Below are 26,135 nucleotides of genomic sequence, written 5' to 3'. Positions count from 1 at the left end.
CATCAAAAAAGCGAGAAAGTTCCAGAAAAACATCTACTTCTGCTTTATTGACTATGCCAAAGCCTTTGACTGTGTGGATCACAACAAACTGTGGAAAATTCTTTAAGAGATGGGAATACCAGACCACCTGACCTGCTTCTTATAAATCTTCATGCAGGTCAAGAAGCAACAGTTAGAACTGGACATGGAACAACAGACTGGTTCCAAATTGCGAAAGGAGTATGTCAAGGCTGTATATTATCACCCTGCTAATTTAATTTATATGCAGTACACCATACACATTTAATTTATATATTGTACACCAGGCACAATGCTGGGCTGGATGAAGCACAAGCAGGGAGAAATCTCAATAACCTCAAATATGCAGATGACACCACCCTTATGGCAGAAAGTGAAGAGGAACTAAAGAGCCTTTTGATGAAAGTGAAAGAGGAGAGTGAAAAAGTTGGCTTAAAACTCAACATTCAGAAAACTAAGATCACAGCATCTGGTCCCATCACTTCATGGCAACTAGACAGGGAAACAATGGAAACAGTGACAGACATTATTTTCTGGGGCTCCAAAATCACTGCAGATGGTGACTGCAGCCATGAAATTAAAAGACGCTTCCACCTAGGAAGAAAAGTTATGACCAACCTAGACAGCATATTCAAAAGCAGAGACATTACTTTGCCAACAAAGGTCCATCTAGTTAAAGTTTTGGTTTTTCCAGTAGTCATGTATGGATGTGAGAGTTGGACTATAAACAAAGTTGGGCACTGAAGAATTGATGCTTTTGAACTGTGGTGTTGGAGAAGACTTTTGAGAGTCCCTTGGACTGCAAGGAGGTCCAACCAGTCCACCCTAAAGGAAATCGTCCTGAATATTTATTGGAAGGACTGACGCTGGAGCTGAAATGCTAATACTTTGGCTACCTGATGTGAAGAACTAACTCATTTGAAAAGACCCTGCTGCTGGGAATGATTACAGGTGGGAAGAAAAGGGGACGATAGTGGATGAGATGGTTTGATGGTATTACTGACTTGATGGACCTGAGTTTAGTAAGCTCCAGGAGATGGTGATGGACAGGGAGGCCTGGCGTACTGCAGTCCATGGGGCTGCAAAAAGTCAGACATGATTGAGCAACTGAACTGAACTGAACTAAAAGATTCACTGTTTACTTTTGCAAAGGGTGACAAAAGCAGGGAGGGAACTTGGGCAGGGTAATAATTGTAATAATATATTTTTTAAAAAATACGGGCTTCCCTGGTGGCTCAGACAGTATAGAATCCGCCTGCAATTCAGGAGACCTGGGTTCCATCCCTGGTTTGGGAAGATCCCCCGGAGGATGGCATGGCAACCCACTCCAGTATTCTTGGCCTGGAGAATCCCCATGGACAGAGGAACCTGGTGGGCTACAGTCCATGGGGTCATAAAGAGTTGGACACAATTGAGCAAGCAAGCACACATTTTAAAATATAGCTAATTGAAGTGTAATAAAATTTTATTATGTATTATATGTGATGGTAGGTACATGGTTATCTGTTTTTATGTTTTTACTAGTCAATGTGTAATTATATAAATTACAATAAAAATACTTTAGGAATAAAAACTTAACAATTCAAAGTATCTAAGACTCTAAAATGCCCCAGTATACCTGTTACCAAAAATTAAATGGTTTCACAAGGTGCTTAAGTCTACACCCAAAAATGGAAACATGTTCAAACATTAGAGAGTACTGGGAATAAAAGCTAAGCCAAATTCTGAATATACCTTTTCTTTGCCCAAGATGTCTCTTCAGCCTCTCCTTAACTGTACCCTAAATTTGCCATTTTCCTCACTAGGATTACTTCTTCCAGATCCCATAAAAGTATAAAAATACAACAGATTCAAAGCACAATGTGCTTCAGTCTTGTAATGAAGTAAAACCAGACATATCTATATTCATGGATAATGCATACATTTCAACTGACTGAATGAAGTTTTTGCTCATTTGAAATTTAAAACCTGGATAAGATGGATCTGCTGTATTATGTTTGATATTTTAAATCAGAGAGAGACTCCTTATCTTTTTTAATGATCACTTATGAAATAAATAATGCTTATTAGATTCAAATTCTGTCATAGGACTTCCGTGGTAGTCCAGTGGCTGAGACTCCACAGCCCCAAGGTAGGGGGGCCTCAGTACAATCCCTGGTCAGGTAACTAGATCCCACATGACACAAATAAAGATCCCACATGCCACCACATGGTACAGACAAATATTTTTTAAAAACAAATTATTTTATAAATAAAATGCTTTTTCCCTTTCAAATTCAGGAAAAGAATACCTATGTATTGCATATGCTTACACAATGCAGCAGAAGACTTTAGTAAGTTAAACCTACTTCCTCTTTTTCTGGAATATAGCTAGACTATACTTCCCAGACTCCTTGGCAGTTTATATTATACCTTTATATTATGAGGTATACAAACGTAATACAAAGTTCGGTGTGCCCCGAACTCCCAGGCCTAGCCTAGAAAGAAACCCACTAGCCGTTCTTTATCCTCTTTCCCTTCTGCAGGATGGATGCATATGACACCAAGACCCTTGGAGATGACAGTAACATGAATGGAATAAGCCTGTGTTCCTGAATCTATACGTGGAGGAAAGTCTCTTATCAACAAGAAATGCCCATATGAATGAGAAAGAAAAAGAATTTCTACTGTATTAAGTCAGTGAGATTTGGGGGTCTATTTGTTATGCAATTAGCGTTACCTTAACTAAAACATGCAAAATCATAAATGGTCTTCCAACTGTCAATGTGAAATGTACTATACTTACAATTTGAGGCTTATAGTATGCTGGACCTAGGGTGCTGTCACCGGCAGGTGGTAAATGTTTTACAATACTGTCATCCTCATTAATATCATAACCGTATGACCGTCCAAAAGGAATTGAAGGAACATAAACACTTCTGGAAACTGTAAGTGCCCTTGACATTTTCTGTTAAAAAAAAAATGATACTATTTACTCAAAGACAAGAGAAGGAATGAATAATAAAATATTAAAATTTACAACAGACAACTATTAAATATTGACCTCATGAGTTTTACAATATAAATCAAAAATGTCTGTAAAAGTAATTTAAAAGAGTGAATTCAAGTCTTCATAATATAAACCAAAATTTAATCAAACTATTATTAAATAGTAACATAACCATAATACAAACCAAACTACTGTTTAAGCCACTATTAGAGGTAAGGAATCTCTCTCACTTGGCTGTTTTTTATCTTGATTAGTAAAGCAAGTATTAGTGATTTCAAAAATGGGCATTAATTTCTACAGTCACATCAACAATCAGCAATTCCAAGTGGAATTGCTATGCAATAATAGTATCTGCCAGGCCAAAACAAACTTTACATTTTTCTGTAACATTTCCTGGCTTCATTCCTTCCCAGGTAAATCATCTTACCAGTGCCCTATATAAAAATCCTAATTTTGCAGACTATGTAGCAAGGAAAATATCTGATATAACGTTAAATGGAAATCAAAAATATAAATTAAAATTAAATTTTTGACTATAGCTATTTAAATTATGTAATATTATATGTCAGTGTATAAAGTCATATGGCTTCCCAGATGGCTCAGTGATAAAGAACACACTTGCCAATGAAGGAGATGGGGGTTCAATCCCTGGGTGAGGAAGATCCCCCGGAGAAGGAAATGGCAACACTTTCCAGTATTCCTGCCTGGAAAATCCCATGAACAGAGGAACCTGGCGGGCTACATACAGTTCATGGGGACACAAAAGAGTCAAACACAACTTAGTGACGAAAGAACAACTACAATAAAGTCATAGTTTAACACTAAAAAAATTAACAGAATTATCAGTGTTAAGAGTCAGAAGTTTTCAGGTGATTATCTGTTTTTTCAGAATTTCCTTTAATGTAAACTATTTTATAATTTAAATAAAAACAAGAAGGAGTAACATATATTAGAAATATTAGTATAAATATAGGGCCTCTCTGGTGGCTCAGATGGTAAAGAATTCACCTGCAATGCAGGAAACCTGTGTTCAATCCCTGCATTGGGAAGATCCAATGGAGAAGGGAATGGCAGCCCACTTCAGTATTCTTGCCTGGAGAATTCTATGTACAGAGGAGCCTGGCAGGCTACAGTCCATGGGGTCACTAAGAGTCAGATAAGACTGAGCAACTAACACACACATCTGGTATAAGAATATCAAATAAAATACTGGCATTTAAATGATTTAGTCATCTGAAAATTTACTTATTAAAAATATACTGATCCTCTGGAGAGGATATTGCAATCCTATGCTTCAAAACAAACCTCTGCTATAAACCATCTCCAAACTATGCTTTCCCATAATACATCAGTCTTCCTTTAAATTCCTATGGCACTTAATCACATGATCATTCACTTAGCATCTGTCATATTTCATCTTATATTATTAATGATCTATATATTTCTCTCTCACCTAAATTTTAAGCTTATTTATTTCAGGAGTCATGTTTCAATTTTCACTATATTATTAACAGTACTTAACACACCTCTATATACAGATGTAAATCACTATGGCAACTTTTAAAATCTCCTTTACTTCTTGTTCACCTCAGACACTGGAAGAGATTAGACTTTTATCAAAAGCAAAAATGAAGTCAAATGTTAATACAGGTAAAAAACTAAAATTTGTAAACAGAGTATTCATTTAATTATGAACTACATATGGATACTAATAAACCAGATAATTATCACCATAAGGTTTTTTAAATGTACTTATCACATAAAACATTATACCATTTCTACATTATTTTAACTTTAAAAAAAAGTAATTAGGAACAGAAATCAAAATAGCAACATACTGACTGAAGACGCTCTTTAGCCTCTAGAGTTTTCCTGTTCACGACAGCCAATGTTCCAGGATAAGATCGATCATAGCTTGCTGGCCCTGGACCATCTGAAATAAACTTCTTAAAACGCTTTTCCCGGTTTTGTAGACTTTGGCCTCCTTTTATATTACACTAAATTGGACAGGAAAAACATGAATTAAAAGAAACACTTTTAAATCAATATCTATTTGATAAATATTACATATTAATATGAACATTATTAGTTTTAAAACTCAGCCTGAGAAAGTTAAGGCTCTTGACTGAAGACAGTTCTCTAATGAGACATTAATAAGAAAGGATGACAATACAGCTGTCAGTTTTAATGGCAAACTCAAACTAAAATTTGCTGTACTTTGAACACTCAAAAAGAATGCAACACTCAGTTTTAAAACAGATGTCAAAGATAAAGGAATCTCCAAAGTTATGGAGCAAGAATAAAGAGTGCATGTTTGTTTATAGGTCTCTGGAGAATTTAAACCTCTGAAATGAGATTAAATGCTCATACTGCAGGGGGGAAGAAAGCCTTCCAATCTTGTTTAGGATTAATTATTTTCATGAATAACACTTTGGACATTTCCAGGGATGTTTATGCAGTTTTACTGGCAACAGTTTGGTTTTATGCTCAGATTAGTTCTAAACACTGTTTATTGAAGGGAGAGTCCTGGAAGATTCCTTCCAGGACTCTCCATGTCACATATCTGGATTCTCTAGAATCAGAAAGTTATCAACTGGCTAAAAGCCAGCTAATTCAAATAAAATTCCATCATACTAGTTTCAATAAACAGTCACAGATCAGTCATTTCAAAGATGATTCATATTCATAGTTGTTGGCATCTGATTGATCAGATATGTTTTTTTAAGTTATTAATTTACCAACAGACTTTTTCACACGATGTGTTCATGTCAGTTGTTCACAATCACTATTGACTGAGCATATCTCTAGTTTGTACCTTATTAGGCTTTATTCAGAGTTTAAGAAATACACAAAAGAGTTCTTTTGGTAAAAAAAAAGAGTCAAATTATTCTTAGATACTCAATTCACTACTTGATTACTGATTTAATAAAATCACAATTCCTATGTTTAAAGAATTTGGATCTATAACGGTAGACATTAATGATTTTGTAAAAAATTTAATAAGTTAAATTAAAATATAAAATCATATGAAGAGAAGATCTCCAAATTTTCATTCTTTGACAGCCATTAGTATAGTCTCTAAGATCTGACATTTCAAACTGAATTTGAATTTATATTGAATACTTCAACAGAAGTTTAGATAGCTCTAATCTGATTTTTTTAACTGCATACAAATTAACCAGGGTATGTTTCATATTATTCATAACTACCAATTCTACAAATTTCACAAGAGTTTACAAAGGGAACTTCCATACATCAGATAACTGAGTCAAAATCATATTACCAAGTAATAATACATTTTATATAAACACGTGTGAGAAAGCGGTCTTAGTCTTTCTTGAGAACTATGCTTTGTCTATGTGCTATGGTTATGTGATGAATTATTATATTGTCAGCAATCTCTCAACACTATAGGAGGCACAGTCTCATCTAAAGTGTGAACCTATGCACTGTATCACACATGATAGCCTATCATTCAGCTCTAATGAGGTATATCTCTTCAATCAAAAATAAAACCAAATTTGGAGATCTCTTACTAGGCCTAGTTAATGAAAAATAAGACATAAACTATATAAGCACGGGAAATAGATCCCCATATCTAGAACCATTCTTCTGTGTGTGTGTGTGTGTGTGTGTGTGTGTTAGTCACTCAATTACGTTCGACTCTTTGCAGCCCCACGGACTCTACACCACCAGACTCCTCTGTCCATGTGATTCTCCAGGCAAGAATATTGGAGTGGGTTACCAGTTCCTTCTCCAGGGCCATTCTCATGTAGGAAGGAAGGAAATGGTATCTACCTTGCAGAAACAGGTCTAATGCTAGAAGACAACCAGAAAACAGTGAAATTTGTACTGAATTTTTGGAATGGGAATCATCCTAGGAAATAGGATATGAACAAAACAAAGTATGTGACTTAATAGGTTAATTATCAAAGGATCAGAATTGCACTTTGTAAATTTATTTCTTCTGCTTCTTTTATTTTCTTAATTTTCTTTGTGTTCTTTTCTACAAAGCAAATGTCCTTTATGTTCTTTGCTACTTTTCTTTTCCTCTTGAAAAAAATTTACATACTTCAGATATGCTAAAGGAAACGGCTTTGCCTATAACTGGCCAAGAGCTATAAAGGCAAAAATTATGCCCCACCTCCAACTTTAGAATAATCATCACAACCATAGCCAAAGTGAAATGACCATAAGAGGAAGAGAGAAACAGAGAAGACCAAATAGGGGGAAAAAATTTCAACTCCTAAATCTTCTGCCTTCATAAAAGCTTCAGCTTTTCTACAAGTATTCTATTGCTACATTTAGCAGTGGAGGCAGGCCCTCACAAATACAACCCACATTTTGGGTTTTTTAACATTTCATTTGAAGTCTTCAAATGATATTTACTAACTGCCCATAGAAAGCAACATTTCAATCTATGCTTCCAAAAGAAAAGTATAAAAATAAATTACCAAATATACCCATTAATTTCCAGTAAGATTACTCCTTTATTATCTAATATATTATTTACATAACATGTAACCTATGTCACATTACAAACATGTTTCCTATTGTTGTTTAAAATGAAATGACTTTTATTTTTCAAATAGTATGATAAATTCACGCTTCTTGAACTTCTAAAAGTTCTACAAGAATTTAACTTAAAACTCTAAAACTTAATAGCAACTGTGTAAATAAGTAATAAATCATTTTTTAAAGCAAGGAAATCAATATTTTCCAGGCATTTGCTTATAGTTTTAAGGATAAAAGTAGAGAATACTAGAACTTTTTCTTAGATCACCCATTTCACAAAAAAGCACACTTCCTTATTTCTTACTCTTGAAATCCAAGAAATGTACCCAATTGGGAATAAAATAAAATTTTACTTAAATTGTACTTTATATTACTTTACAAGAGAATTGACTAAAATCAGTTTTAAAGTAACACTCCAACATCCTGATAACTATCACATTTGACAAGTTTGAAACCTATATATTATGTATTTTTACTGTATTTCCCTCTTTGAATACTACAATTACATAACAGGCTTAATGAGGGAAATACTGTCAGAACCAGCAAGCCCATAGACCCATGCTGGTCTGGTCTGTAAGCCAGGGAGTGGAAGCAGGAGTGACACTTCTAGTGACTACATCTAATGTCCCACTATTTAATGTTTTGCTTTTTGTGCTCTAGGCTCTAGTTTTCTGGAAATTTTAAGAGTTCGTGGAAAAGCAAGACATGTTCCCCTGAAGTGGAAGTTGAAACCACCAAAGTGATCATTAACGTTCTTTCCTACCAAGCAGAAAACAAAACAAGGAGGTTTGTGTATTGACAGGGGAAATTAATTTTCTGTGCTGACTAGGACAGAAAAACAGGACTAAAGAGTACCAGGAGTGTGGTAGGATGGAAGATGGGACACCCTGCAGAGCCTTCTAACTGTCGGTGAAAATGCTAAGAGCAAGTTTATTTAAAGGACAAAAAGCAAGCCTAAGAACCAAGAACTCAGATACCTTAGATCTGAAGTCTATTCATCTCACTAGGCTTAGAACTCCACCAGATAAAGTTCGTGTTAAAGGAACATGGAATGAGTAACAGAAAAATCTTAAGCTATAGCCTTTTGTTCAGTTACAGAAACAGAACAGGTCCTTACCTATATTTCCTTGCTTCATACGTCACTTTTTTTTTTAATTTTCCCTCTATTACTTTCTCCTTTCTATTGTAAAATGGCAACACTAATAATTGTTAAAATTTACTGAAGGCCAACCTTCAGTACTTTTAGGTACTATTCTAAATGCTTATTAATATATTTAATCCTTAGGGAAAAAAAGCCTACCAAATTACTGCCGCTACTTAATAGACGAAGAAACAAAGGCCTGAAGAGACTAAGCGGTTAAGATTAAGTCTCACAGCTAGTAAGCAGAGACAGATTTTGAGTCTAGGTAGTCTAGCTCCAGAGCCCACACTCCCAACCACTTCTTTATAAAAGCTCATGTTATATTTACCATCAAATCTATAAACTGCAGAATAATGAAACAGGAATATCAAGAACAAGAAGCAGTCTTAATCTAAAGATCCAGGATTCATTTAGCAGTGACATTATAATATCATCTTTACAGGTAGTAGCAAAACACTAATTAAAATATACATAAAATAACTGAACTTTTAAAACTACATATATAGGAAGAAGTGTGTATATGTCGTGTGCATTAGAGAGAGGAGAACTAGGCAATCAAAGCATGAAACGTAATGGAAATCTATTGCTTTTCTCTGTCCAGCATCCCTTCCATTATTTGCTCAAAATAGCATATTTACCACTCTTGGGATAATCAAACCTACTGTATTTTGTGTTTTAAAAAGAACTTCCAAACACAGGAATCCCTGACCTAGGAATCACAGGTGTGGGTCCATAATAAAACCAGACCAGATTTTCCCTACTGAGAATTTTATCTTTAGTGTTGTCAGACATTTTAAAAAAAAAAAAAGTGGAAGGAATTTATGGAATTACATTATCTAATCTCACATGCTAGTAAAGCAATACTCAAAATTCTCCAAGCCAGGCTTCAGCAATATGTGAAGCGTGAATTTCCTGATGTTCAAGCTGGTTTTACAAAAGGCAGAGGAACCAGAGATCTAATTGCCAACATCCGTTGGATCATGGAAAAAGCAAGAGAGTTTCAGAAAAACATCTATTTCTGCTTTATTGACTATGCCAAAGCCTTTGACTATGTGGATCACAATAAACCATGGAAAATTCTAAAAGAGATGGGCATACCAGACCACCTGATCTGCCTCTTGAGAAATCTGTATGCAGGTCAGGAAGCAACAGTTAGAATTGGACATGTAACAACAGACTGGTTCCAAATAGGAAAAGGAGTATGTCAAGGCTGTATATTGTCACCCTGCTTATTTAACTTATATGCAGAGTACATCATGAGAAACTCTGGACTGGAAGAAACACAAGCTGGAATCAAGATTGCTGGGAGAAATATCAATAACCTCAGATATGCAGATGACACCACCCTTATGGCAGAAAGTGAAGAGGAACTAAAAAGCCTCTTGATGAACGTGAAAGTAGAGAGTGAAAAAGTTGGCTTAAAGCACAACATTCAGAAAACGAAGATCATGGCATCCGGTCCCATCACTTCATGGCAAATAGATGGGGAAACAGTGGAAACAGTGTCAGACTTTACTTTGGGGGGCTCCAAAATCACTGCAGATGGTGACTGCAGCCATGAAATTAAAAGACGCTTACTCCTTGGAAGGAAAGTTATGTCCAACCTAGATAGCATATTCAAAAGCAGAGACATTACTTTGCCAACAAAGGTCCATCTAGTCAAGGCTATGGTTTTTCCAGTGGTCATGTATGGATGTGAGAGTTGGACTGTGAAGAAGGCTGAGCGCCGAAGAATTGATGCTTTTGTACTGTGGTGTTGGAGAAGACTCTTGAGAGTCCCTTGGACTACAAGGAGATCCAACCAGTCCATTCTGAAGGAGATCAGACCTGGGATTTCTTTGGAAGGAATGATGCTAAAGCTGAAACTCCAGTACTTTGGCCACCTCATGCGAAGAGTTGACTCATTGGAAAAGACTCTGATGCTGGGAGGGATTGGGGCCAGGAGGAGAAGGGGACGACAGAAGATGAGATGGCTAGATGGCATCACTGACTTGACGGACGTGAGTCTGAGTGAACTCCCGGAGTTGGTGATGGACAGGGAGGCCTGGCATGCTGCGATTCATGGGGTCGCAAAGAGTCAGACACGACTGAGCAACTGAACTGAACTGAACTGAATGGAAGTTTGCCACTGAATAATGCAGAAGTTCTTACTACTGAAATGCCTGGAATTGTCTTAGTCTTATCCTTCTTTACTGCTTCTTTGGTGGCTCAGCTGGTAAAAAATCTGCCTACAATGCGGAAGGCCTGGGTTTGATCCCTGGTTGGGGAAGATCCCCTGGAGAACGCAACGGCTACCCACTCCAGTATTCTGGCCTGGAGAATTCCATGGACAGAGGAGCCTGGCAGGCTATTGTCTATGGGGTCGCAAAGAGTCAGACACGACTGAACAGCTTTCACTTTCATTTTATCCTTCTTGGCAATGGCACCCCACTCCAGTACTCTTGCCTGGAAAATCCCATGGATGGAGGAGCCTGGTAAGCTGCAGTCCATGGGGTCGCTGAGGGTTGGACATGACTGAGCAACTTCACTTTCACTTTTCACTTTCATGCATTGGAGAAGGAACTGGCAACCCACTCCAGTGTTTTTGCCTGGAGAATACCAGGGACGGGGGAGCCTGGTGGACTGCCGTCTATGGGGTTACACAGAGTCAGACACGACTGAAGTGACTTAGCAGCAGCAGCAAGACCTGTTTGAACAATTCTTCCTTCAAGTCCATGAGCCAACCAAGTATCTTACCTACAAATTTATTAGAAACCTAGTATCTGTCTTAAAAATTCATTTGATTGCTTGCAACCAAAACCCCATAACTGGTAGAAAACATTGCTATTAAAAAGTCTAATCAAAAATTAAGACATCAGCGATTGGATCTGGGCCTCTAACAGGGGAGATATAGGTCTGCTTGGGTCAAGTAGGACTTACTATGACTGCAAAATGTATGTGAAAAGGGTAAAACTGGATGTTAATGATTATGAAAATACTGGAATTAAAACATTATTTCTGAACATAAATGAACCATTGAAGATTTTCTGGTCCAGACTCTTGAGACAGTACAGACATAGGGGACAGTGGCCATAGCTACAGCTTTAGAGTACAGCCCACAAACCAATTCCTGCACCCTGCTGTCATTCTTATTCTACATTATCTTGACCATCTGTACAACTTTCATGGGCCTTAATAAATTCAGTAGCCCTATTCTCCCACTCAGAAATCTCAAGGACAATGCTTTTGTCCTATAGGTTATATAGACTAATGACAAACACCCACCAGACAATTACCATTGAACACACTTCTTTTTCTCTTATTCTATTGCAAAATACAGATTGAAAGGCGAAAGAAAATGATATGAAGGGAAAATATAATATGGCAAGTGACACATTAGTCTATTAGAGGAAGAAAGCATGATTTTTATTAACTCAGACAATTATAATGACTGCTGTAAATTTACCTGCTTTTCTGAAACATTATAGTGTCCTGGACCTGGAACATCTTTCTCAGTGTTAGAGACGACAGTAAAAGTACTTTTCCTGGCAGTCAAAGACAGGAATGGTGCATAGCCGTCTATAAGTAAAATCATATCATTGGCAGATAAGACAGGATTCTAATGATTTCAGAGAAAAAGCACTCAAAATATGTAAAATCATTTGGTACATCAACTGCTAAGACTATATATTATCAGAACTAATGTCTAGCCACAGAAGTTGTTGCATTTTAAAAGTTCTATGTAAGAGTGGAATTAATATTAATATATATTAAATTAAGAACCTATAGAATTGAACTTACTAAATGAAAGAAAAAATACCTAAAGAAAACAAAAGCTTTTTTTCTTCTAAGCATATTTGGTTGGGATGAAAATGGAAGTTCTATTTAACTGATAAAATATTTTCATCCTCAGAAGATCACAGTTTTATATGTGGGAGAAACCTATTAATTATACAGCTTCCCTGGTGGTTCAGACAGTTAAGAGTCTCCCTACAATGCAAGAGACCTGAGTTCGATCCCTGAGTCGAGAAGATACCCTGGAGAAAGAAATGGCAAACTACTCCAGTATTCTTGCCTGGAAAATGCCATGGACAGAGGAGCCTGGCAGGCTATAGTCCATGGGGTCATAAAGAGTTGGACACGACTGAGCAACTAACACTTTCACTTTCATTAATTATACCAAATAGCATATATGAATTTATAGAGAGAGCCTGCTGCTGCTAAGTTGCTTCAGTCGTGTCCGACTCTGTGCGACCCCATAGACAGTAGCCCACCAGGCTCCACAGTCCCTGGGATTCTCCAGGCAAGAACACTGGAGTGTGCTGCCATCTCCTTCTCCAATGCAAAATGAAAAGTGAAAGTGAAGTCGCTCAGTCATGTCCGACTCCCAGCGACCCCATGGACTGCAGCCCACTAGGCTCCTTAAAGTGAGCTTACAGCAAGTAATTAATACAATGTTTCAGAGAGTCGGACACGACTGACTAAAATTTTCAGCTTCACTTCCTTGCTTGGGTACATGTTTGGCACTCAGTATTTCCTGGATACAAGATACAAGCATAAGATTACTGACATCACTGACATACTCAGTAAATGAACTTATTAGACAGACTTAGTCTGCTGAAAGGCTGATAAAAACTTTTTAAGAAATATATCAAGAAAATGAGCACAGTTTAAGTAACACTGATATTCAAGAAAAAAATGAGAGAAAACAGAGCAACTATATTCAACAGGTAATAAAAGGATAAAAGTGAGGACTCAAAACTTGTGAAAATCTTGTACACCTAAGGAAAATGTACACTACGAAGATTTATGGCAATACTTTGTACAGTTTAAAAGCTTGCTAATCTGGACTAATAAAATATATTTTTTAAACCAGAAATAATGTTTTTTTGAGGCCCTCACGCATTAAAATGCAACTGAAATCAAGATTTATTTGTGTAAGGTCTGAAGCACAAAAGAGGTGAGAAAAATACATACCTTACCCTTAAAAAGAAACAACCTACTGAAGCATTAAGTGCTAAAATAATTTTAAACAAGTAAGAATATCTGAAGTGCTAAAGCGCCCAGAGGGTCAAAGGAGGGGAAGTTCTCAACAACACTGAGGTGATTTGAAAAAAAATTCATGAATGACGTTAAAACTCTGGGTGTTAATTTAGTGACTGATGGTTTGAATCTGCTGTTAAAAACAAAAGCAAACAAAACCACACAAGGACCACAAGAACAGAAATCTTTAAAAGGAAGTCAAGGTCCATTTTAAAAAGACAAGGGTTGTCTGATAGAGCAGAGAAATCCAGTACAGAAGTTGAAAGGTTCCAAAATGGGGTAAGCAACCAAAGAACAAAATACAGATTTCAAATGGAACACACATACAGGCACACACAAACCAAGCTACAGATTATATCAAGGGAACAGTGCAAACAACCAGAGAGTGTTCTTCCAAGAGGCATAGAAATATGTCCTATAAACTGGAGAAAAGTCAATGAAAAGAAATAGATCTTGAAATGCAAAAACGGAATTAGCACAAGAAGCACTATGGTGTCTATTATAAATATTCTTCATATGTTCAACAAGAGAGAAAGATGAACATGAGGATATAAAAAAGACCCAAAGAAAACTTCTGATAGGAAAAGTACACTTGAGATTAGTAACCACTTTTTATTTTATTATGAGATTTATAACTACTTTTCTGCAGGTTAACAAGACTTTTTTTTCAGTTCAGTGATGGAATTCCAGTTGAGCTATTCCAAATCCTGAAAAATGATGCTGTGAAAGTGCTGCACTCAATATGCCAGAAATTTGGAAAACTCAGAGTGGCCACAGGACTGGAAAAGGTCAGTTTTCATTCCAATCCCAAAGAAAGGCAATGCCAAAGAATGCCCAAACTACCGCATAATTGCACTCATCTCACACGCTAGTAAAGTAATGCTCAAAATTCTCCAAGCCAGGCTTCAGCAATACGTGAACCGTGATCTTCCAGATGTTCAAGCTGGTTTTAGAAAAGGCAGAGGAACCAGAGATCAAATTGCCAACATCCACTGGATCATGGAAAAAGCAAGAGAGTTTCAGAAAAACATCTATTTCTGCTTTATTGACTATGCCAAAGCCTTTGACTGTGTGGATCACAATAAACTGTGGAAAATTCTGAAAGAGATGGGAATACCAGACCACCTGACCTGCCTCTTGAGAAACCTATATGCAGGTCAGGAAGCAACAGTTAGAACTGGACATGGAACAACAGACTGGTTCCAAATAGGAAAAGGAGTACGTCAAGGCTGTATATTGTCACCCTGCTTATTTAACTTCTATGCAGAGTACATCATGAGAAACGCTGGGCTGGAAGAAGCACAAGCTGGAATCAAGATTGCTGGGAGAAATATCAATAACCTCAGATATGCAGATGACCACCACCCTTAGGGCAGAAAGTGAAGAGGAACTAAAGAGCCTCTTGATGAAAGTGAAAGAGGAGACTGAAAAAGTTGGCTTAAAGCTCAACATTCAGAAAACAAAGATCATGGCATCCGGTCCCATCACTTCATGGCAAATAGATGGGGAAACAGTGGAAACAGTGTCAGACTTTATTTTGGGGGGCTCCAAAATCACTGCAGATAGTGACTGCAGCCATGAAATTAAAAGACACTTACTCCTTGGAAGGAAAGTTATGACCAACCTAGATAGCATATTCAAAAGCAGAGACATTACTTTGCCAACAAAGGTCCGTCTAGTCAAGGCTATGGTTTTTCCAGTAGTCATGTATGGATGTGAGAGTTGAACTGTGAAGAAAGCTGAGCGCCAAAGAATTGATGCTTTTGAACTGTGGTGTTAGAGAAGACTCTTGAGAGTCCCTTGGACTGCAAGGAGATCCAACCAGTCCATTCTAAAGGAGATCAGCCCTGGGTGTTCTTTGGAAGGAATGATGCTAAAGCTGAAACTCCAGTACTTTGGCCACCTCATGCGAAGAGTTGACTCATTGGAAAAGACTCTGATGCTGGGAGGAATTAGGGGCAGGAGGAGAAGGGGATGACAGAGGATGAGATGGCTGGATGGCATCACTGACTCAATGGACGTGAGTTTGAGTGAACTCCGGGAGTTGGTGATAGACACGGAGGCCTGGCGTGCTGCGATTTATGGGGTCGAAAAGAGTCGGACACAACTGAGTGACTGAACTGAACTGAATCACTTTAAAAAATAATTGTTTTAAGCAAAAATAATTTTGATTTATTGTGGCATTATAGTATATGTAACGGAGAAGGCAATGGCACCCCACTCCAGTACTCTTGCCTGGAGAATCCCATGGATGGAGGAGCCTCGTGGGCTGCAGTCCACAGGGTTGCTAAGAGTCAGATACGACTGAGCGACTTCACTTTCACTTTTCACTTTCATGCATTGGAGAAGGAAATGGCAACCCACTCCTGTGTTCTTGCCTGGAGAATCCCAGGGACGGGGGAGCCTGGTGGGTTGCTGTCTATGGGGTCGCACAGAGATGGACACAACTGAAGTGACTTAGCAGCAGCATAGTATATGTAAATAGAAAATATTTAGCCACAATAGCACAGAGAATGAGGTAAGGAAAACAGAAGATGTATGGCTCATATTCTGTACATGAAGTGGTACAATATTATTTGAAGTTAGACAATGTTAAGTTAGAGATGTATATTGTAAACACTAGTGGAACCACTAAAAAATAAAAGAAAGCTACAGCTAGTAAACCAATAGTAGAGATAAAAACAAAAGTACCTTTTTTAAAACTCAAATCATTCAACTATGGCAGGGAAAGAAGCAAAGGGTAACAAAGAGCAGATGAGAAAAATAGCTAGCAAATTCTAAGAGAGTAAATTTAAACACAACAATATTGGTAACAAAATTAAATGGAAAATGTCTAAACATCCCAATTAAAAGAGATTGTCAGACTTGATAAAAAAGCAACATCTAACTTCAGGGTGTCTATAGGAAACCCTCTTAAAACATAAGACACAGAGATGAAAGGATGAGATACATCCATGCATCGAAAAAACCTGGTGTGACTAAATTAAAATCAACAAGGCAGATTTCAGAACAACAAATACCAGGAATAAGAGACATTTCATTATGTTAAAGAGATCATTTCATCAATAGGATTCAACGATCCATTAAGAAAGGCGAGAAGTAACTGCCATAAAAATTAGAATAGTGCTTACCAGTAGGGGAGAAGGTAAGGGTTATGAATGAAAAAGAAAATTTTGCAATGCCATATTTCTTTGAGTGTTCACTTTTTAAGTTGTATGTTTACATTTTATGTGATTTTCTGTATAAGTATTTCATCTCACAATTAAAGGTATATATTTTTTTAATTTAGGTGTATATAGACACTGGGATAATGTGAGACAGATATGAAAATGAAGAAAGCTAAGCTCAGGGGTAGTTCTGAGGCAGCTGTCTCAAAACATGGCAGAGATTCTAAATGAATCTATCTAAAGAAATATAAAATGAATTGCAAAATACTGAAATTCATATAAAACTGGGGGAACCTCCAATAGCCCATGTGCTCAAAAGAGACAGTGCTCCTAAAATCTTCACTGAAGTTTCCCAAAATTAATCACATAAAATCTTTCATCAATAGGTTAAAAGTTTATATAACATATTGAGCTCAAGTAAAATCACAAGAAAATTAAAATGTTTTTACTAATAAGCTCCATAAGAAAGGAAGATTTTCTGCTTTATTCATAATTATATGCCTCTTTACCTATGGTTTACAGTTATGGTCACACACTGCCTCAGTTGGCCCAGGACACAGGACTGGAAGTGCTGAAATCAGGACATTCCCAGACAAACCAGGATGGTTTGTCTCCCTATCACATTGTCCTGCACACTAAACAATAAATGTAGAATTAATAGATGATACTCTAAACTACACCTTTAGTCATTCATTCAGCAACACTAAATGCTTTATTATGTGTCAGAGAGAGGCAATGAGAGTGCGATAACGAATAAGCTAAAACCCTGGCCTCAACTAGCGGGAAAGCCAGACAAATAAACAAATACTTAGATTACAAACAGTGTTGCCAATAATTAAGGTATAAAATGTAGGAGTAGAGGGTTCTGGCATATTAGGGTGGGTGAAATGAAAAATAAAAAGTTTGATTTGAGACATAGAATATATTGACATGTGAAGTTCCAACAGTAAATGATAAATCAAACTGTCAGGTAGAAAGAAGAAATGAAGAATGTAGGAGGATAAGATTTGAGAAGAATCAGTTCAATTTGAGATGTATTAAGTTTGAGGCACCAATAGCAGAAAATAAATCAGACTGGCATAAAGCAATAAAAGTCAGTCTATTTTCTGAGAAAGAAGGTGAGCAGCTGGGGGATGGAGTACAAGTTCTATAGCCACAATTACAGACACAAAGCAAGCAGGGCATTCTTCACATAAAAGCAATAACTAGAACTTTGAAACATACTCATCTTCAGGGATATCAACATTTAAAGCAATCACATTTTTTAATATAAACTTAAATACAGATAAATTGCATTCCCTCAAGTGGTCTCCTGAATTCTGAATGGCTAATAAGATAAAGTCATTATTGTTGGCATAAGCACATAGGCAGGAGTTTAAGTCCATGGAGAGCTCGTGCTTCTACGGCAGATTAAACTAACAGCTTCCCTATAAAAAAAGAAATTTGGCAAAAAATATATTAACAGCCAGCATTATCCAGTTCAGATAACTAATAGAGAACCAATACAGATAACTAATACATTTTAACATGGGGTACCATATATTATGTAAATAAAGATCAGAAAACAATGAAATATTCCTTAGCACAATAATGCCAGGAGCTGTCCATTATTAAAGGGACTATGTTTTTATCATATTTTACTAGGCTGGTCATTTATGGCAAAGATTTGCTTTAATGAGATAAGATTTCCTTGCTTCTCAGATAATTCACAAGAAAATCAGGAGCAGCTCTCACTAATCTGGATCTGGAATATCCATTATCTCTCCCAGTCATGAAATCTGAATCATGAAATCAGTCCTATTCCTTTCAGGCTGCAAATCCTGGGTAGAAGAGAGTCTCCCTGATTAGCTGGACAAAAGTCGAGGCAATGAAGTTTGCAAATTAATGTGGAAAGAATTTCTTGACGGAAATATGAAGACAATACACTAGAGGACTGACCAAGCAGGGTACAGTAAGCAAAGAATGGTAATGAGGAGAGAAAGGCTGGAAATAAAGAATATCTGCACTGTTCTGAAGTTTTAAGACTCTAAGTTTTTTCTCTTTTTGTGTAATTCAAGGTAACAAGTAAATTACATAAAGTTCCCAACATTTCCTACATCATACTCTACAAAATTCACCTGACCCTTAAATAACTGTGTGTACTTCTCTATAGCCCAGTGTTACTGATCTCAAAGAAGTGAAAAGCAGAATGTACCTAGGAAAGAGGTAACAGCTACTTTTAATTACCTTGCCAGGGAATCTGGTAGAAAAATGACTAAAGAAATGCCTATGCCCTCTATTGATTACTATTATTAGAATGTCTGCCGAGTACTGCTAAAACAGGATTCCATATGATGCAGTTGCTCCAAGTTCCCATGAATGGAATTTCCTAGCTTCCTTCATAGGTCAACAAGGCACAATTCTATAAAGCAGTAAAAGGACCTTGCAAACCCTAGTTACTTATCTCCAATCAGAGTTCACACAAAGAAGAATTAAAAACTCTTATAACCTGACACATGTAACTCATCAGATTTTTCAAACTTTACTTCAAGAAATTACTGTTTTGCTATTTTTTTTAACTAAGCACTTAGGTGTTAGGGTATTGAGCAAAAAACTAAGACTAATACAGTGGAGATCTTGGTTATTGCCCTCAAAAATCTCACATTTTAGTGCAGCAGCCGGGTAAGTAAACACGTAATTACAATACAGTACCAAAGTCCTTTGAGTTATTAAGGAGTCAAAGAAGAAAGACCTGGGACTGAGTGGAGTCAGAGAAAAACTTCACCTGGGGCTCAAGACGTAAGTAGTAATTAGCCAAGTAAGGAAAGAAGAGAGAACATACCCAGCAAAGGTAGCAGCAGGTACAAAGGAATGGAGGTGAGTGAGCATGAATTTACAGATAATGCAAGGCTGGAATTGCTAATGTGTTGGTTAGCTGTTGGTGGAGGTGTAGATCACATTAGACATAAAACAGACATTGTTAGAGACTGAAATAGAGGGAAACGAGAAATATTTTATTGACAAAAGTGTTAGTCACTCAGTTGTGTCCAACTTTTTGCCAACCCCATGGACTGTAGCCCACTAGGCTCCTCTGTCCATGGAATTCTCCAGACAAGAATACTGGAGTGGGTTGCCATTCTCTTCTCCAGGGGATCTTCCCAACCCAGGGAACAAATCCAGGTCTCGTGCATTGCAGGCAGATTCTTTACCATCAGAGCCACCAGGGAAGCCCTTGTTTCAGAATAAAAATAACAAATACCAAATTAAGTCAAGGGCAATTAAATGACGAAAGGGAACTAGTTTGAGAGATAAAGATAAGAAAGAATCAATAGGTCCTAAGATCAATGAGAGTGATTAGAGGGGAAAAAAAGGAGTCTACAGTAATTTCAAAGCTTAAAGTTTCTAATTGACTGATAGGGAATTTTTTTTCAAAGGGCCCAGTAATTCTGGGGAAACTGGTAAGTTCAGACACTTTAGGTAGAGATGCCTAAAAAAAGTAAAAGACCTTATCAAAAGCAAGCTCATCTTAGAGATATGAAACACCTGTATCACAGGAGTCATCAGAATATAGATAGCAGTTGAAGCTGTGGATTTGAATGAGAAAGTAAACATGAGAAAAGTAACAAGCAAATGATGGAAAGTACAGTATATAAACATGTAAAAGTACTTAGAAATACCTTATAATAAAAATCTTTAAAGCAGACTATAGAGTATTGGTTTGAGAGGGGAAAATGATACTTTGATTCAGCATTTAACAAATGTTTACTGTGTCCAAACCATGTACCAGGCACTGTTACAACAGTTAGGAAAAGAACCAGCAAAAAGATGTTACAGACGCCAGGGAAAGAAGTATCTCTAAAAAAAAGAGTGGTAAGTTGTGTCAAAATAAAATAAAGATAGAAAAGTGTAAGCATTTTGGGTGGTCATTGGTGGCTAATAAATCGGTAGGGAGGTAATGCTTTTAACTCAGCTGCATTAAATAAAGATGCATCATAAGCTCCAAAAACACTGATATCAATATCAGAAGCTGAAAGGCAGTAAAATTCAAGATTAAAACAATGACAAAAGACAAATTAGTACTCCAAAGAAACCTAAATCAACCTACCATCCTAATCTCATCAATCATGTCAATGGAATAATGGATCCTAGCACTTATTCAAAAATACAGGAATTGTGTGGGAATAGGGAAAATGTAGGCTAAAAAGGAAAAAAGTTTAATTTGGATGGCATCAAGCCCCACAAAAAATCAGATTAGAAAAAACAGAAAGAAAATTATGTTACTTATTAAAAGTTACCCCATCCACTAACTGCAAACAAATGAGAGCAAATAATTACTTAAATTATCCATTCCCATTTCACCTCTCAACGAGTAAAGCTCTTCTTAAGGAAAGTGGGATAAAGAGCTCTCATTAAGTAAGTTCTAGTAGATGGTGATGGTCAGATAGAAGGCATCTACATGAAAAAAAAAGATATTCCAAAACAAATATAAAAGTATTATCTTAGTAAATGTTTCTAGGAAAGGTGTGTGAGGCAGGCAGGATTACAAAGAAGAGACAGAAGGTGGTAAGAAGCACACCGGTGATTTGGAGACTCATATAGTAAACAGAACATTTCATGCAAAAGTGAAGTCACTCAGTTGTATCTAACTCTTTGCAATCACATGGACTGTAGCCCACCAGGCTCCTTGGTCCACGGGATTTTCCAGGCATGAATACTGGAGTGGGTTGCCATTTCCTTCTCCACGGGATCTTCCCAACCCAGGGTCGAACCCAGCCAGGTCTCCCGAAGTGTAGGCAGACGCTTTACTGTCTGAACTACTGGGCACAATAAAGGACAGAAATGGTATGGACCTAACAGAAGCAGAAGCTATTAAGAAGAGGTGGCAAGAATACACACAAGAACTATACAAAAAAGATCTACATGACCCAGATAATCACAATGGTGTGATCACTCACCTAGAGCCAGACAATCTGGAACGCAAAGTCAAGTGGGCCTTAGGAATATCACTACAAACAAAGCTAGTGGAGGTGATTGAATTCCAGTTGAGATATTTCAAATCCTAAAAGATGATGCTGTGAAAGTGCTGCCTTCAATATGCCAGCAAATTTGGAAAACTCAGAGTGGCCACAGGACTGGAAAAGGTCAGTTTCCATTTCAATCCCAAAGAAAGGCAATGCCAAAGAATGCTCAAACTACTGCACAATTGCACTCATCTCACATGCTAGCGAAGTAATGTTCAAAAATCTCCAAGCCAGGCTTCAATAGGACATGAATCGTGAACTTCCAGATGTTCAAGCTGGTTTTAGAAAAGGCAGAGGAACCAGAGATCAAACTGGTAATATCTGCTGGATCATCAAAAAAGCAAGAGAGTTCCAGAAAAACATCTACTTCTGCTTTATTGACTATGCCAAAGCCTTCAATTGTGTGGATCACAACAAACTCTGGAAAATCCTTAAAGAGATGGGAATACCAGACCACCTGACCTGCCTCTTGAGAAATCTGTATGCAGGTCAGGAAGCAACAGTTAGAACTGGACATGGAACAATAGACTGGTTCCAAATAGGAAAAGGAGTACGTCAAGGCTGTATACTGTCACCCTACTTATTTAACTTATACGCAGAGTACATCATGAAAAACGCTGGGCTGGATGAAGTACAAGCTGAAATCAAGATTGCGGGGAGAAATATCAATAACCTCAGATATGCAGATGACCACCACCCTTATGGCAGAAAGTGAAGAGGAACTCAAAAGCCTCTTGATGAAAGTGAAAGAGGAGAGTGAAAAAGTTGGCTTAAAATTCAACATTCAGAAAACTAAGACCATGGCATCCAATCCCATCACTTCATGGGCAAATAGATGAAGAAGCAGTGGAAACAGTGACAGACTTATTTTGGGGGGCTCCAAAATCACTGCAGATGGTGACTGCAGCCATGAAATTAAAAGATGTTTGCTCCTTGGAAGAAAAGTTATGACCAACCTAGACAGCATATTAAAAACCAGAGACATTGCCAACAAAGGTCCATCTAGTCAAGGCTATGGTTTTTCCAGTAGTCATGTATGGATGTGAGAGTTGGACTATAAAGAAAGCTGAGCGTCGAGGAATTGATGCTTTTGAAGTACGATGTTGGAGAGGACTCTTAAGAGTCCCTTGGACTGCAAGGAGATCCAACCAGACCATCCTAAAGGAAATCAGTCCTGAATATTCATTGGAAGGACTGATGCTGAAGCTGATACTCCAATACTTTGGCCACCTGATGCAAAGAACTGACTCATTAGAAAAGACCCTGATGCTGGAAAAGATTGAAGGCAGGAGGAGAAGGGGACCACAGAGGATGAGATGGTTGAATGTCATCACCGACTCAACGGACATGAGTTGGAGTAAATTCCGGGAGTTGTGGATAGACAAGGAGGCCTGGCATGCTGCAGTCCATAGGGTCGCAAAGAGGTGGACATGACTGAACAACTGAACTGAACTGATAGTCAACTGGGACAGGGAAATCAAAATCCCAGATCGAATCTGCAGCATTTAAACTAAGATGTAGAAAACCACTGTAAAATCAAAAAGGCTTACTGGTCTAGTGAAATGGGAAAAATTAGTTTATCATCTGTAAAAACAGGGATAGAATTTTCCCGGCTTACTTCATGTTCTGTTATACCTATGGAGTTGTACTATAGTGTTTAACTCAGGCACACATGAGCGGGGCAGACTGAAAGTGAGGCGCCTGTCACAAATGCTTGCCTTTCTCTACATCTTACCTGTTGCCTGCTGCTTCGGGTAAGGAACCTGGTAAGATCCAGGACCCACACGATCCTCAGTGCTGCCACCTTCAGCCAATCTAAGCACACGGGGAGCCCGGTCATACATAATGGCGTGAGGGGAGGGGTGCGCGGCTGCAAAGGGATTAAGAAAGAGCAGCTAGAAGAAAGGGTGGAGCAAAAAGTCGTCAACAAACTTAGAAGGCCCGGGAAGAATTTCTGTAAATGGAAGAGCTAGCGCAGGGGCTATCGCCCCACCTGCTGATTGGTGTCAGATTTCTCCCAGGCGACTTCTAGCCGCATGGAAAACTTGAAAACAGTGTAACCCGACATAAGACTTCCCCCAGAATCATCGGTTCACCAACCGAGACCTGAAGCCGCTTCAAGGAACAAGGTTAAGTACTGGGCGCCCGCCCCCGTGCTTCCGGCCCTGCCTCCGCGCATTTCTCGCCTCCCGGAAGTCTCTGGAGGAAAGGTTGAGACGCTTTTCTCGAGCCGAGCCTTGGGAGCATGCGCACCGAGCCGTAAGCTTTCCCGACTCGCTCCGTCCCGCGCTTTTGGCTTTCTAAAGGAAAGAACATACTCGAACCCCCGCGATATTCTTACTTTTCTAATTACATTGGATCCTGACTCGTCAGAAAACCTCTAGAAAACGGATTAGGAGTTAGGGCTCATTTGATTGTGATCCATTTTCCCTTTAAGTCAGTGCGGCTGGGAAAGAGACTACCAAAAACTGTGAAATAAAAGTCTTACTACGAAAAGAAACGATTCTGTGCCCACACTCCCACCACAACTCTACTCGCACCCCAGGGGGAAAGAAAGCACTTCTCACTTTATCCCAGATATAGTCCACACTGTGGCTCAGAAAAACCCAGAAGGTGGTGATGACAGAAACAGAAAACCCGGGGAAGAAGAAAAAACTCACCAACCGACGCAATGCAAATGCAGGTAACTGAAAGGTGCTTCTGTTGTTAGATACCAAGCAACAGCAGCAGACTCATTACTCTGTTCATAAAGTAAAACAGAGGCGTTAAGAAAGCGCAGCTCCGTACAAGGCGTTTCAGCGTCTCAAGAATGTATCTGTAGTACCTTTTTTCCTACTCAATAACCTGAATAATTATTTACTCACTAAAAAAACACTGGCATATACTATCGGTTCAGTATCATGCTAGATTGTGGGGACCCAAAGATATAAGAAAGTCTTCATCAAGTCTTCTATATCTTATAGAGAAAGAGACGTGTGTAATCCATAACGAGAGATGGATAAAATGATTTTTTTTTTAATTTTCAGCACTTTAGATACCGCCCCTTCCTACTAAGAAACTGATTCTTATCAGTCAGTCAGTTGCTCAGTCGTGTCCGACTTTTTGTGACCCCCATGGACTGCAGCATGCCAGGCTTCCTGTCCATCACCAACTATGGAAGCTTGCTCAAACTCATGTCCAAGGAGTGGGTGATACCATCAAACCATCTCATCATCTGTTGTCCTCTATGGTGACCCCAAAAAGCAAATTCAGGTCCAGGCCATTTTGCTGTGGCACTGGTGCCGGCTCTCACCTCCTGATTTTTCTGGTCTGCACAGTCTACATTACTCTTGCCTGCGGTAAGGGTTTGCTGTTGAAAATGGAAGTGTCAAAGGAGGCTTTTCTACTTCCTGTCTGGATTTTATTTTTGTCCACTGGCGCCAACCTAGTTTAGACAAAAGGAGCTCTTTATAGGGTCTATCGAAGCTTGTTTACGTATCTCCAACGGGGATTTTTGTAACCTTAGGACCTGTGTACCAACTAGGAATGAGCTTCCCAAGTGGCGCTAGTGGTAAAGAACCTGTCTGTCTGCAGGACAGGTAAGAGATGCAGGTTTGATCCCTGTTTGGGAAGATTTCCCTAGAAAAGGGCATGGCAACCCACTCCAGTATTCTTGCCTGGAGAATCCCAAGGACAGAGGAGCCTGGGGGGCTACAGTCCACAGGGTCACAAAGAGTCTGACATGACTGAAGCGACTTAGCACACACCCACCAGCTAGGAATACAGAATTTATATCTTGCTGCCACCTCAGTGTGTGGTCTTTCCTCAAATACCTCACAGAGAGGGATAGCTGATCAGTGGCAAGACTAGCATTTCAAAGTCTTGTCAATCAGTCAGTCAGTTCAGTCGCTCCGACTCTGCGACCCCATGAATCGCAGCACACCAGGCCTCCCTGTCCATCACAAACTCCCCAAGTTCACTCAAACTCATGTCCATCGAGTCAGTGATGCCATCCAGCCATCTGATCTCTGTCCTCCCCTTCTCGTCCTGCCCCCAATCCCTCCCAGCATCAGAGTCTTTTCCAATGAGTCAGCTCTTCGCATGAGGTGGCCAAAGTACTGGAGTTTCAGCTTCAGCATCATTCCTTCCAAAGAAATCCTAGGGCTGATCTTCTTCAGAATAGACTGGTTGGATCTCCATGCAGTCTAAGGGACTCTCAAGAGTCTTCTCCAACACCACAGTTCAAAAGCATCAATTCTTCGGCGCTCAGCCTTCTTCACAGTCCAACGCTCACATCCATACAT

The 26,135-nt window shown here is 38.4% G+C and overlaps 1 protein-coding gene across 4 annotated transcripts in view; it reads right to left on the bottom strand.

Moving 5' to 3' along the window:
* STPG2 (sperm tail PG-rich repeat containing 2) overlaps window positions 1–24,522 on the bottom strand; it is a 636,117-nt gene extending 611,595 nt beyond the window's left edge. Inside the window, exons 1-4 of one of the 4 annotated variants that reach the window (XM_059887727.1) lie at window positions 23,588–24,522; window positions 12,109–12,221; window positions 4,846–5,004; window positions 2,804–2,965 (exon numbers count right to left, since the gene is read on the bottom strand). In XM_059887727.1, the coding sequence (XP_059743710.1) occupies window positions 2,804–2,965; window positions 4,846–5,004; window positions 12,109–12,221; window positions 23,588–23,696 (543 nt within the window). In that variant the 5' untranslated portion in view covers window positions 23,697–24,522. Of the gene's footprint in view, window positions 1–2,803; window positions 2,966–4,845; window positions 5,005–12,108; window positions 12,222–23,587 lie in introns of those variants that run through there. The other 3 variants (XM_024993522.2, XM_059887728.1, XM_059887729.1) reach the window with 3 other exon arrangements.
* Between the last annotated feature and the right edge of the window lie 1,613 nt (window positions 24,523–26,135).

The sequence above is a fragment of the Bos taurus genome, chromosome 6 (genome assembly GCF_002263795.3).
Source record: "Bos taurus isolate L1 Dominette 01449 registration number 42190680 breed Hereford chromosome 6, ARS-UCD2.0, whole genome shotgun sequence".
NCBI classification, from domain to species: Eukaryota; Metazoa; Chordata; class Mammalia; order Artiodactyla; family Bovidae; genus Bos; species Bos taurus.
Note: the sequence above shows the minus strand (reverse complement) of the source record. Positions and strands in the feature narration are given on the sequence as shown.